Source organism: Aythya fuligula, chromosome 5 (genome assembly GCF_009819795.1).
Source record: "Aythya fuligula isolate bAytFul2 chromosome 5, bAytFul2.pri, whole genome shotgun sequence".
NCBI lineage: Eukaryota > Metazoa > Chordata > Aves > Anseriformes > Anatidae > Aythya > Aythya fuligula.
Window position 1 is genome coordinate 26,771,629 of NC_045563.1, and position 13,692 is coordinate 26,785,320.

A 13,692-nucleotide genomic window follows, 5' to 3' on the forward strand; every position below is an offset into this window, starting at 1 on the left:
CTGTATTCATTGATCCAAAAGATCCACTTCCACCTATTTATTTGCCCTTGCTTTTCTGCAGTTCATGGAAAGCAGATCCAAACACTCCTTTCACTATCTTGTATTTATCTATTGTGTAGAAGAATAAGGGTGTCCTTTACTCCCCATTTGCTCGTGACAGCTCCTCCATTTACTGTTTTTCCTCTTGGAGATGACAAGCTTAAAGCCTTTGGACCTTTGATGCTGCCTCCCTCACTTTGTACATGGCTGTTAGCGCGTATCTTTTGTTATCTTCCCACTCCTGAGGTATGACAGGTTCTAGAGCAGCCTAGACTCCTGTGAGGGCGTTGACCTGAACTTTTTACACAGCACTTGGGAACTCCAGCAGCACCACAAATTCCTGACCCCGCTCACCTGCCTGCCCCCCTAGGCACAGAGCCAGCTGGAGTTCCCTGTCACCTCCCTGACGGTGAGGCGGCTCCCCACAAGACTTTCAAATCGGGCTAGCCCTTCCCATGACAGACCCGAGGGCCGTCTGTGCCCCTACAGCCGCACCCCTGAGCGCTCTCCCGCCTTCTTCCCTCAGGCGGCACCGCCATGACACCGCCCGCCATTAGCGGGGGGCAGGCAGCGGCGCTGCGCAGGCGCACGGCGGGGCGGCGGGAGCGCCATGGTGGCGGCGCCGCGCATGCGCGGAGCGGGCGGCGCTGAGGCGGCCCGCGGGCAGGTGAGGGGCGGCGCGGCCCGGGGGCGGCCGCGGGGCTCGGGGGGGGGCCCTGAGGGGCTCTGAGGGGCTGGTGGCGATGGAGGGCCCAGGGGAGGCTCTCAGGAAGGGAGGAGAAATAAATGCGCCGGCTCTTGCGTGACGGGTGCTGAGGGAGCGGTGTGGAGCTGGGACGGGGCAGGGCCGGGTGTTAGAGGAAGGGTCGGGCGCTGGGACAGGCCCCAGGGCGGGCCGGGCAAGAGGTCCCTGAGCGCCAGGAGCAGGGCCCGATGTGTGGGTGCTCCTGTGTGGCACAGGGGTTGGGGCAGTGAGCCCTGCGGTCCCTGCCCGCTCAGGGTGCTCAGTGACCCTGTGATGTGAGGCCAGCAGCTGGGGTGTGCGCATTAAGCTCACGCCTAGCCCTCGTTCCGTGTCCAGTGCTGATTTTTGGAGATTAACACCCATGCGTATCGCTTCCTTAAGAGAAATGTTTTTGTTTTGGAGAGGGGTAAGCAATAGAAGCGTGGGCCAGGACTTAACTCTCATCTTCCCTTTAAACTTGTTTGTGCCACGAGCACTCAGCTGAGCTGTTCTGTTAGTGGAAGAGACAGTGGAGCAGGATTTATGCTTAATATCTTTTAATCCAGTTAAAATTCGTACAGATTAAGACAAATACTGATATTTACCTTGCAGTGCCAGCATTTTTTCTCTATGGTAAAAATACATGCTTTTCTTACTGGGTTACCTGATCAGAATCCCTTGACAAGGCTTCATTAGAAGATTCTGTTAAGGGTCCCAGAGGAGGGATGGTATCTGGGTTGCTTTTATGTAGTTATGTCTGTCCTCTATCTGTTAGCAGGTCAGCAGGTGTGACTGAAGACAGAAAGATGAGGCAGAAGGCTACTGAAGAAGTTCTGTTCTGTTGAGCATTTTTCTGTCTTGCTTGTAGTTTTGTAGGTGGTCGCCCTAGCATCTCAGCACAGTTATCTAATGTACAGAGTTCATCATTGGAGGTGCCCAGGTTCAAGAACTTAAAGCACAATTCTGACAACCAGGTGTCAGGATTTAAGGTGAAATCTGCATTTCAGCATAGTTTGTTCCAGAATGTATCTGCTGCAGCGTCATTTGACATAGCTATCACTGGATACTGCAGTTAATGGGCTGCTGATCTGACCACGATGTGGTCTCCTGAGTTCCTGTATTTGTGATTTTAAACACACAGCTCTAACATGAGGCACAACTTGAAAGGGTTGCTTCATAGGAACATAATTTCTACAGATATTATTAGACAATTTCTGCATTTCATCCTGTTGCTTTTCTGTTAGCCAGTCTCAGCTTCCTTTTATGAGAAGCAGGAACTTTTTGACTTAATAAAGCCTGCCTACCTTTAGAAAGCAGCTGAGCACTGCGATGATTATGGGCTATAGAAGGTCATAACGTAACTACGTTTTTCTGGGTTTTGTTGATTTTAGTTTCAGCCTTCCAGAGTTCTTGTTTTGAAAGGGTGTGAGGAGGCATTTCTAAGGCCGAGACTCCACCAGGAGTGATTGCAGTTATAGTATGTGTTGCACCTTCAGCAGTATGGATTTCTTCATCCCCAGCATGTTCTCTGATCACAAGACTTACCTCACTCTGAGAGTGAAGCAGGCTGTAATAACAAAACCACAGCTTTGGAGGTTCAGCACTGTTTGTTCTCTGGGCTTCACCCAGCACAGCTGACTTGGTTGGGGATTTGGTGCCTTGGGTAGCTGCTTGTAAGATAGGTGCGGACTGAACAACTTTAATTCTTGAAAAATGTTTCTGAACAGCTTTTAGCTTGTTTTGCCTTTATGGGTGAAGAATTGGCTTTAATGTGTTAGTTTTCTATCTGCATCTGGTTCTTTGACTCATGCGAGGTACTTCTGTTCTGGAAGTCCCCACTTAATTTACTGGCAGTGTGAAAAGGGATGCACAGCTATGCCACTTCACTCGGAGAGTCTTGATTTAATTACAGATAACAACCATACACAAGATATCTTCTATTTTATCTTGGTTACCCATGGTGCTGAACTTCAGAGCAGTCTAGAATTGCGCATTGCACTTTTGGCAGTTCAAGAAATTGCATTCCTATTTCATAACTTGATGTGCACAGTAATGGATTATTGCCTTATCTGACCGAAATCGTAACAGAGTTAGAAATAACTTCAGCAGTGTGCTTTCCAGATGAACCTACCGTGTACTTACTCAGTAATTTTAAGTATGAAACAACTCTACTTCAGGTAGTTCAGTAAAACTGGCTGACTTGTACTCTATGCTTGATTTGCTCAGCTGCTGAAGGAAGGAGATGAATGGCACAGGCTCATTCTGCCCTTTCCACTGCATCCATGTCTGTAGTTCTTCTAAAATTCTTTCAATTAACTGATGGTGCTCGCAGCAATCATGTGTTTAAAAAAATAAAAAGTCCGTACTGCATTTCTGCCACAGTGAATATCTTTCTTCCTATGCCTTAGGTTTTTTGGCATCATTTAATCTGTGCTAAAGGACCCAAAAGCCATGTCTACTATGGTATTGTTCCCTTGCAGTTGGTGCAGGGGACTGAAAGATTGGATTGTGGGATGTTTCTTGAAACTTTAAATATCAGCCTGAGGCAGAGGGAAGACCTGAGTCCCAAAAGTTCTACTAAGTAACGTGTTTGTTGAAGCAAAAAATTGTTGCCTATCTTTTCTATTCTGTAATGTGTTGTTAAACATGCATAGTTGAGAGTATTTTGCAGGGCATAAACTGGTTTTACTGGGAGGTCTTTGCTAACCTAACTGTGTGGTGAACAGAGCAAATGTGAGGCTGGGAATTCTGTTGAATTCTACAGGTCAGTTACCTAAGGTTTGAGGCATTTGTTAAGCAAATTTCTCTAAGGATATAGGTAGCCGCCTTTGTTGATTTATAGTGTTGGAATTTGCATTAGATTTAGAGGAAGTCTCTATTTTGTTTTACCTGTTTTTGTAGTTCCTCAATGGACAAGGTGTTGAAAAGTGCCTCCAGCACTGTGGAAGCATGGAGACAAAATAGCCGTGTACTGAGACCCTCAAGAAACTATCGGGCAAACTGATGGCAATGAAGAGCTTGAACCATCACTTCAGCATGGCGGCAACCGAATCTGACAAGGACTCTGGATACTCAGGTTTAGAAAAAGACTACATCACTTTTTTTCCTCTTTTCTTTCTTTCTTTTTTTTTTTTTTTTTTGTGTGTGTTTGTTGGTGTTGTTAAACAAATCTGATTCTAGCCTCTTACAGTGTGTGTCTGGTTACCTGTTAGGGTCTTTGTATCTGGGACAGGTTGAAAAATCATCCTACCATCAATCCTATTTGGGAGTGGAGCTTTATATTCATTCTGTGAATTTCAGTGGCATGGGAATTTAAAATGTGCCTAATAAAGAAATGAATGGAAGAATCTTAGACTTCAGAGTCTAGAAGTAGGATGGAAAGGTTAATTTTTGTTCTTTGCCAGTGATCAGTGAACTATTGCATCATTCCATCTAATATCTCTTACAATTTGACTAGATTGTCAGTGGAGCTTAATATAAGAGTGCCTCTTATAACATCAGTAAAATGTAGATGGTGTTATGTTTTAATAATCCACAAAATTGTGCAAAGATTGGCTTTAAATGTTAAAAATGCTTGATGTAATGCTTTAACTTTAATGAGAGAGACCTGCATTACTGGATTTGTAGATAGATGTCAAGACACAAAATGACTGCAGGACAGACTGCAGCTGTGGCAGTGCTGGAGCTTGTAGTTCTTTCCTGCACCAAGCTTTGGAGCTGTCTTCATAATAGCGTGTAGTTCCTTGGAGACTAAATACAAAAGAGCAAAAAGTAATAGTTTTTGGGGGGAGACAATACTTGCATGAGAACTGTCCTGAAATATGAAGCCTTTTAACAAAGGCCATTCAACAGCTGTCACAACAGTTCTAATTTTATTGGTATTCCAGAATTAAACTTTATTATTCATTGTGGCTCAGTTGAAAGGAAGCAGAACAGTAGAACAGAAGGGAGGTAGCAAGTATTCTGGATGTGAAACAACTGACAGCTGAATTCCACCTCTGGCAGATGGAAGTTCGGAGTGCCTGAGTGCGATGGAGCAGACTGACTCAGAGGACGTGCTGAACACGTTGTGTTGGAACGCAGAGGATGGGCCTTGGCCATGCCCGGTGACCACAAGCAACTCCTTTCCTGCGCTTTCTCCCATGGTCGTAATGAAAAATGTTCTTGTTAAGCAGGTAAGGAAGAAGTAATATATTGGAAAATATTGCACATCTTAATTTTTAACTGTTCTCTTTTCAAAAAAAAAAATTTGAAGGAGGTCATTACAGCCTGGAAAGCAAAGAGTAGCCTGAAAAGTTTTGTTAGTGACAGCCTGTTCTTTTGAGGTGCAGCTGAAATCACTAAGAGGAGAAAAATGTGGAATATAAAGGCTCTGCTACATTTGCTCTCTGTCTCAAATGAATCTGCAAAAAACAGATCTTCATGAATGTTATGTAAATAGCACCAAAGACTGAACAAAAAAAATTCCTTTTTGAATTTTTCTTTTTCATTCAATTTAGACAGTACAGTAGGATGATTGCTTTTGCTTGATAATTCTTAGGTCCTAAAGGTGCTTTATATGTGATGTGAAACCCTAATCCAGAACGTCATAGATGAACAAATTAAACCTGTACCTAAAGTTAGCCATGGTACGTTTACTTCAACAGTTGTTTCTCTTAATTATGTGTGATGGCTCTCACTGCAACAATTATATTCTCTGTTGATACCTTCCAATATCACATTATGTGTTTTTCCTCCAACAGTTCTGTGAGACATTGAAAAGTTCTGCATTGTAACAGAAGGTGCAAGAGCTTAAAGTTCAAAGTATTGCCATACTACTAGATTTCTTGCTTCTACTCATGTTTTCTTAGCAGAAGAAAAGTTCTAATCATAAAAAACAAGGCTGAAGAATACTTCTGAGAATACAGTGAGAAGGGGGGAAAGTTTAGATCCTGATTCTTTTTCTATGGAATCTGTTCTGAAAACAAGCAAAACCTGTTCAACTTGGATGCTGTGTCAGTGCTAGCAGAGAGATGGGTTTCTGTTGGTATTTGGCAGATTATCCATTTGTGGAGGAGTTAATTCTGATCTGAGCATTGTGCTTTATCTTGACAAGAAACAATTTTGGTTCATAGTCATGTCCCTAGGTGCACAGACAAAGGACTGTCTAAACGCTGAAGTTTTCACGTAGTACGAAAGAGGCAAGCTTCACCAAAGGCTGTTGGCCTGGGGCTCAAAAATTAAACTGTAATTGTAGTGGTAGTTTCATGTTAAAATCTTGGTCATGTCACAAACAGATAGATAGGAAAAGTAACTAAATAATACATATAACATAAAAGTTGGTAGTGTAGCAAATGGGAAAAGTGGGGAGGAGGAGGTAGATAAAATTAACAGACCCGTTTCTTTTGAGCAGTGCATAGTAACGTTCAAATCTAATTGTGTATGGCTAAGGACAATCACGTTAAATTGGAAAATGCTTATTTCAGTAAACAAAAGCAACAAGTCGAGGTGAGAATGATGAAGCATCTTTCTGGTTCTTTCCACTAGGCCTAGTTACCTCAGGTAGCGATGCTGGTTATCTTATTAAGATGGTCTTTTCAACAAAGTGCTCAGTTGGGCTCACTGGACCAAAAAAATAACTCAGCATCCCCAGTTACTGCAGTTTATTTGTTCCAGTTTCAGTCAGAATCATTCTCCTGTCTAGATCCACTCTGATCCTGCGTGGTGATGTTTACCTGCTGTACTGGTTTCAGAGTGTAAACAGCTAACAGCGTTACAAAAAAACAGGCAGGGCTTAATTCCCTGAAACACAGTGCTGCTGTGGCAAGGCTTCTGTAAGGCTGGTCAAAGTCCTTAATAAGCGGGAAAGCTTTCTAGATGAGTGGTGCTGATATTTGCAAGACATTAGCCTTTATTTAAAAGAAACAACCTAAAAAAAAAAAACAACCACAACTGCAGAATTAGTAAAAAAATAAATGTCTCCTCTAATGCAAGTTAGATTTTGTGTAGGAGAACAAGAGCAGAACTTTATAGAAGTGGAAAGGACAAGAAAGGGAATAGCAGAGTTAAGAAAAAAACGAGCAAGATGAACAGTTACCACAGTTCTCTTGGCCTCAGTGAATTTGGGTCTCTGCTAGGTGTTGTACAAATGTACAGTAAATTACAACTTCCGACCTGAAAGCCTTGCTTCCTAAGGCTGCATCTTCTGCCTGGTGTTAGAATCGTGGAATAATAGAGTCATTGAGGTCAGAAGAGACCTCCAAGATCATCTGGTCCAACCATCCCCCTACCACAACGACACCCACTAAACTATGTCCCTAAGCACCAGGTCCAACCTTTCCTTAAAAAACCCCAGGGACGGTGACTCCACCACCTCCCTGGCAACCTATTCCAATGCCTGACTGCTCTTTCTGAGAAGTTTCTCCTGATTTCTCCAGACTAAACAACCCCAGTTCCCTCAGCCTCCACTCCTTGTGGTCTTTTATATACACTTCACCACTCATATTTCCATATACCTTGCTTTTGAATGTGTTCTTTCTTCTGTGAAATAAGGACATAATGTTAACTTTCAGAGGTAGTTGTTCTGTACCCCTGTTACATAAACATCTCACCTACTGAATGAAAAGGATTCTGTGTCACAGTAGGTAATCAAATCTCATCTCTGAGTTTTAGTGTCCAAATCAGTGGATGGTACCTGCTTTTGATGAGTTAAAAGTCCTCTGCTGGGGGGAATGGACTTCAGCAAAACACATTATCATTTGCCAGTTTAAACGTTATGAGACTGATGTAGATGAGATGGATTTCAGATGAGTCAGTTCCAAAAATAATAGAATGTCTTAGTGCTAGCTAAAAACTGTGCCCTTGGCAGGCCTGCCAGCAACATTCCGAGTTGTAAGCTTTACGAATTGGAAGAGCAGCTTGACAGTATATTGTATTCGTGTACGTGTAATGGTGATGACTTAAATATATGGGAAATGAGGTGGGTGGTGGTGGTGTTTTTTGTTTGTTTGTTTTTTCCCAGAAATAACATCTCTTACTAGACCATTTGATGTGTTTACAGAAAAGCAGGCATGCTTTCTGGCCAGGAGATCTCATAAGGATCCCTGGTAGTGGATTTGAGAAGGAAGATGTAGTAATATCTTGTGAAATTGATGTATTCTCCCTCCCTGCACTGAAGAATATGACTTGTGGGAGGGAATAAAAACTTGAACATCTTTCCTGAAATATAATGGTTTTAAGGCTTCAGTGCGCACCATTTCATCAGAGGTGCGGAATTCAACTGCTTGGGGCTTACAACAGACAGTTTTCCTTGAATTGATTGATATTCAGCATTTTTTCCCTAACTTCATGGTTTTAAATTTATTGAAACCATGTATTGTACTTAAGATTGGAAGACTTACTGAACAGCTGTCGTCTACGTTAAATAACCATTTCAAGAGCTTGCTATAAGAATAGAAATGACAGGATTGTAGTTGCTGCATTTCGACAAAGAGGGTGTCTAAATTATTCCTCAGATATCTGAGCAGTCTTTGACTATTTTAGAATATTTCGTAACTGCGATGCTTAATTATATTTCAAGTTTTCTGTACGCTTCTTATTTAGCCTCAAGTCAGTAATAATTTTACACTAGCATTTTACAATAAAGGCATGCACTGTAATGCTTTCCTAAATAACTTTCCTAAATAGGAATGTATAAATTCAGATGGAATTGTTTTTAAATATTTGCTATTCCATAATAAATGGATTATGGATTACAGCTTCTATTCTAGTGTTATGTTCTTTTGGCAGAGAAGGATGATTTTGATGGAAGGCTGCTCACAATGTGTTAGAGTGAATAGTATATATCAAGTATTATGAAGAAATGGCACAGTCCATCTGTTTCGCTGAAGGGTTTTTGGTCCTTTTCTACAGCATTGTTGTAAGAATTCTGTTTTTCCCCATTTATGCTTCTCAGGGCAGTTCTTCCCAGCTCCAGTCTTGGACGGTCCAGCCATCCTTTGAAGTGATTCCAGCTCAGCCGCAGCTGGTGTTTCTTCACCCATCAATCCCACCTCCCATTAACCCTCACCCTGCTGGGAAAAAGAGAAATGACTCCACTAACTACCTGCCCATCCTGAACTCTTATCCCAAAATAGCACCGCAGCCTTGCAAAAGAGATCACTCCTTTGATCTAGAGGATCGTCAGGAAACCAGTTGCCATAAACGACTCTGCACAGAAGCACCCAAGATGGAGACTTCTCCTGGATCGAGGAGCACAGGTTTGCCTACTAGTCCTTTTGCCCACCTACCAGTTAGCTTTAAGACCCCTCAGGATTCTTCTAATCAGCAAAATCCTTCAACTTTAGTGACAAGTGGGAAAGTGTCAGCTCTTTCTGGTTTCCACCGTGTTTCTGCTGACGCTCAGAAACTCCCAGGTCTGGCTCCCCTTTTGCCTTTTGGAACTCTGCAGGCAGCAAAGTGCACCCCTCACGAGAATGAGAGTGCAGCACAGACTCCAATGCAGTCTGCAGTGTGGAGCCCCCCGTTGATACCAGAAGAGACTTGCACTACCCCTGAGCTGCTGTTGCAACAGCAAAGCAAGTGCAGACGTTTTCAGAACACGCTCGTCGTGCTACGCAGGTCAGGATTGCTGGAGATCACTTTAAAAACCAAGGAGCTCATTCATCAGAACCAGGTGACTCAGGCTGAGCTGGACAGGCTGAAGCACCAAACACAACTGTTCATAGAGGCAATAAAGAACAATGCTCCGCAGTCATGGGCAGAGCTAGAAGCATCTCTAACAGGAGCAGAGAAAACTAATAGCAACCTTGAAGACTCCGCTTATCCAAACATGTAGTAGAAAGGTACATAGCTGTTAAGTTATTTTTGTGCCTCCTATTTCCTGTCTCAGGCTTTTGCTTGAGCATTCTCCGAGTCCAAGACTTGCAAAGTGGCATGCCATTAACAACTTGTCTTCAGTGCCGGTTGTGGGACTGGAACAGCACCGTGGGATCTTGACAGGATGGGTACTTACTGTTTCAACGTGCCCTTGAACTCCATGCTAACTCTGTAGTTACTTGGACTTGAGAAGCTTGGATGTGCTCTGCTGGCATGTTCTCATTCTTGCTGTGAGGAGGCAGTCAGCTGCAGTATTCTGCTAGCATTCCTGTTCCTATTTCCATCTTCAGGTAGTTCTGAGAATGGAACGGCAGAACAGGCCCCAGTATTGGGCCATCAGCAGTTACAAGTAGATGAAGGGAGCTGGCGTGAGGAGAGGAAGCTTAGGTTTGTGGGGTCATAAGTTTAGACCGTCACTGTCTTTTTTTTTCCTCGTAGCAGAGTCTTGCTTTTGGGGTTGTAACACATTTGAACTAGTGGAGATTTGCTTGTGCTGCAGCAGCATTCTGTGTTCATTGCAGTCTTTGACCAAAGTGAAGAGTGTCTTAGCACGTTAGTGGAATGACTTGTTTGGATGAGTGTATTTTCAATTTTGGTCTGTGAAGATGAGTAAAAATTGCAAGGCTTGTACTGGAAGTGTTTGTTCTAAAGCTGTGTTTATTTGCACTACCCATTAATAGCTAAGAAGTGCACAAGGCAAGTGGCTTTGGGTTTTCTTGGCAGGCTGCAGAGGCTGTTCTGAATATGGTATAAGGAAGATACTCATTCACCAGGCTTAACATAGGGAGACTGGTTGCTTACCATTTTATCTGTGTATCTAACTTACAAGACTCAACTCTTCTTTTGCTGTGAAATTAGATTGCCAGATATGAAAAAAGAGGTGAAAGGAAAAAGAGCATGATGGCCTGTGGTGTAATAAGTCCTCCCATCTCCCCTCCCTTTTGTTAGTGAGAGAAGTCAGAGGAATATATCTATTACAAAAGAAGTGTCAGCTTGGATAATCTTCCTAAAAACTTGACCTACTTGAGTTTGAACTTAAAGAAATAAAACAAACACCAAAACTACTTGCTTCCACATCAATTTATCATTCCTAGCCTGCTTGCCTTGAAATATAGTTACACTGTGCATAAGATGTTAGGCCTTATTAGTAGACATTCACAGTAGTCACGTTGCAAAAGCTGTTCTATGGATGCTTATTTCATTTCAGCTTCTCTAGGCACTTAACTGTGTCAGTCCCTCCAGTGTGGAGGGTTTTTTTTTTTTCCCAGAGACAGGCTGCGTAAGAGAGCTAAGAATGTCTTTTCCTAAGAAGGGTAAGAAATCTGGATTGTTTATGGTGTGTTCATTTCCACTTGAAAATGCTTTCAAAAATTATGTTGTCTAGGTCACTGGGTATTTTGATGCTCTGATCACTTGTATCAGCTGCTTCAGATTTTTAGAAGAGGAACTTGAAAGTAGAGCAGATCTCATGCTAATTTTGATTAGACCTCTTCATTTTCTGAAGATGCCTCCGAGAATCAAGATTGCAGAAGACTGTGAAGAATGTTTTTGTAGTCTACCTAAAATACATGCATGAGAGAAAGTGTAAGGGGCTTCCCCTCTAAGGGGTTTCCCCGTTTTTAGAGTGATGAAAAGAAATGCTGTACACGCCTCAAGAAGAGGAGAAATGTGAGTCAAGCTTGTACTACATATAGGTTTAAAGAGAAATTTTGTGGCAGGATTCACCCTAGAGCCCTTCTTGAACTCTAACAAACTCATAGCAATGCCTTTTCTGGTATCCTGCCCACCTGCTGAAGGCGCTAGTGCAGTACATGGGAATTCATTAAGAGAAAAATCTCATAGGCTGTGTTCTATCATGTTTTTGTTTTTTTTTTTTTTTTTGTCTAAATATAACTGCAATGATTGTGTGTAATAGTACGTCTCATAACTCTCAGCACAGCAATATCCAAACTCCAGCAAAACTGAAGGCAGCGTAATTCTGAGTAATAATGTAGAACACATCCAGCTCTTCTGGAACTAAGTGTGATATCCCCACATCTGGGGGCATAGATGTGACGGTGCCTTGGGCCATTTGCACAAAAGAATCTCAGAAGATAGGACTGTTTCTTCTGAGCTTCTTAGAAGAAGGAGAGGAGGGAGTAGTTCCATTCATCTGATACCTGTAATAAACATAAAGTTGAGGTGTGGGAAAGTGCATAGGATATCTTTTCTATTTTTCATAAGATTCTACCTATCAATTACAGAGGGGAACAGGAAGTTCAGAATGTACATATTTTTAGGAAGTGATTGTTCTACAAAACAGAGTGATGGAGTCAGGCTTCCCTAGGAAGCCTGTTCCAGTGTTTGACCATCCTCACAGTACAGAAATTTTTCTTAGTATTGAGTCTCTTCTCCATCCTATTTCCACTGCTCTGATGGAGTAAAAGGAAGGGAAAAACTGGCCTTGCAGGGTGATGCCCTTTGACTTAGGGAGACCATAGCTGAGAAAACTCTCAGTCCACACTGCACCAAGGGTGGGCTGAAGTGTGTGTTTATAGATGATGGGCATCTCAGCTGGCATAATTTATATTAGCATCTATCTCAGTAAATCTGTGAATAAATTCCAGCAGCTGGTTAGAAATCTACTAGCCACCAGGCCAGACTTATGGTATTTGCTGAACTAGAAAAATCTGTTCTAGAACTATTATATTTAAATCTGGGGCCCCATAGAAAGGAACTATATCCCTAGATAAATGTTTCATCAAGATTTTCAGTTATAAAAAAGGTTGTTGAAGGCCCCTAATAATAAATCCATCCTGAAATACCTTTCTATTCAGTTTCTTATAGCTGCCTTTATTCTTGGAAGCCCTGGTAAAGCTTTAAACAGTAAGAGCTTTCCTTTCTTGGCTGCAATTTAATAAAATAGGTTAGCTTGGAGCTGTTTTGAGAAAATTAGTTGACTGTATTAGGACCAGAATAGATCTTGATTCTGGACAGGGTATGGAATTGGTCCAGTAGAGATGAGCAGAAACATTAGCCTCTGATTGGAAACCTGTAAGCACTGAACTTACAGATTTGTGGTGTTTGAAGGAGTAAGGCTTTGCATTAACAACTTTGCCTGAAGACAGCTGTCCCAGTCTAAAAAAGTCAGCGAGACGGTCTGCTGGGGCTTCGGGTGCTGCTGACATGCATGCATGGTAGCTTGATGGCTCAGACAGACTGCTGTTTTTTCTATTAAGTTTTAATAAATGTTGGTATTTTTGGTTACTTTTGCTATGTATTTTTGAAGTTCTACTGCTCTAGTTGGAATGTAAACATTTTCTGTACTTTTAAGTCTCCATTGCCAGCTTTGAATAAAGTAGCCTAAGAACTCTGTTACAGAACATGACCTTTTTGTTAAATCTTTATAGAAACAGACTGTGAAATATGAATCAAATAAAGTATATACTTGACAAGTCTATGGGTTAGCCTAATGCTGTTGAACTGCAAAGTCCTTAATTCCAAAGCATGCTTTACATAGTTCCACAGGAGCACGTTTCCCATGTGAGAAAGTGCAGATCACAGAAGTGATACTATGGTTCCTCTCCGAAGGGCATCACGTGAGCTTTACCAGTATGTATGAATTAAAGGGTTTCTAGGAGGAGCATGGGTAAAAGTGGGATGTACAGAACACTAAAAATACATTGCAGTGGGTGACCATTGCCATAGATCTGTCATGAAAAACCTGGAAGAATTTTTGAATCTCTTAACTGTTATCTCCATGTGATGACTGTACATAATGCTCACCGTCTGTGCGGGGTGAACTCCTACACTATCGCCATCCTGTCAGCCAGATATGCAGAAATTCTGAATTGTGAAGTGTGGGTGTAGGTATCTTGGCTGCTGAAAGAATTACTTGAGTGAAATTTTACTCTCTTGAAGGAGAAGAAATGTTCTTCATCTGAATCTGTATGCCAACTTTTCAATAAAACACATTTTCCAAGATATGGCCATCCTTACATTTTTTCCTTTGTTCAGAGATCAAACTTCCAGCGAGAACTGAGCAGTTGTTCCTGCAATGCCCAGCAGCCTTGTGGCTTGAGGTCCTGTTGTGA

General features: G+C 42.2%; 1 protein-coding gene across 3 annotated transcripts; it reads left to right on the forward strand.

Moving 5' to 3' along the window:
• The first annotated feature begins 667 nt into the window (after positions 1-667).
• Positions 668-13,071, forward strand: CIPC (CLOCK interacting pacemaker). Of its 3 annotated transcripts, none has more exons than XM_032188707.1 (4): positions 668-706; positions 3,665-3,839; positions 4,769-4,938; positions 8,697-13,071. In XM_032188707.1, exons 2-4 carry the CDS (start codon positions 3,767-3,769, stop codon positions 9,576-9,578), a joined length of 1,125 nt encoding a protein of 374 aa, XP_032044598.1. In that variant the 5' UTR covers positions 668-706; positions 3,665-3,766; the 3' UTR covers positions 9,579-13,071. The 3 variants fall into 3 exon arrangements, with proteins under 3 accessions (XP_032044598.1, XP_032044599.1, XP_032044600.1); XM_032188708.1 differs by lacking the exon at positions 668-706 and adding an exon at positions 1,506-1,752; XM_032188709.1 differs by lacking the exon at positions 668-706 and adding an exon at positions 2,411-2,445.
• The last annotated feature ends 621 nt before the right edge of the window (positions 13,072-13,692 follow it).

What these genes read in the sequence shown, in the direction of transcription:
- CIPC (XM_032188707.1), top strand. Translation starts at nt 3,767, where the DNA reads ATGGCAATGAAGAGCTTGAACCATCACTTCAGCATGGCGGCAACCGAA. An exon ending in CAAGGACTCTGGATACTCAG is followed by an intron (nt 3,840 to 4,768) that starts GTTTAGAAAAAG and finishes CACCTCTGGCAG; the next exon opens with ATGGAAGTTCGGAGTGCCTG. An exon ending in AAAATGTTCTTGTTAAGCAG is followed by an intron (nt 4,939 to 8,696) that starts GTAAGGAAGAAG and finishes TATGCTTCTCAG; the next exon opens with GGCAGTTCTTCCCAGCTCCA.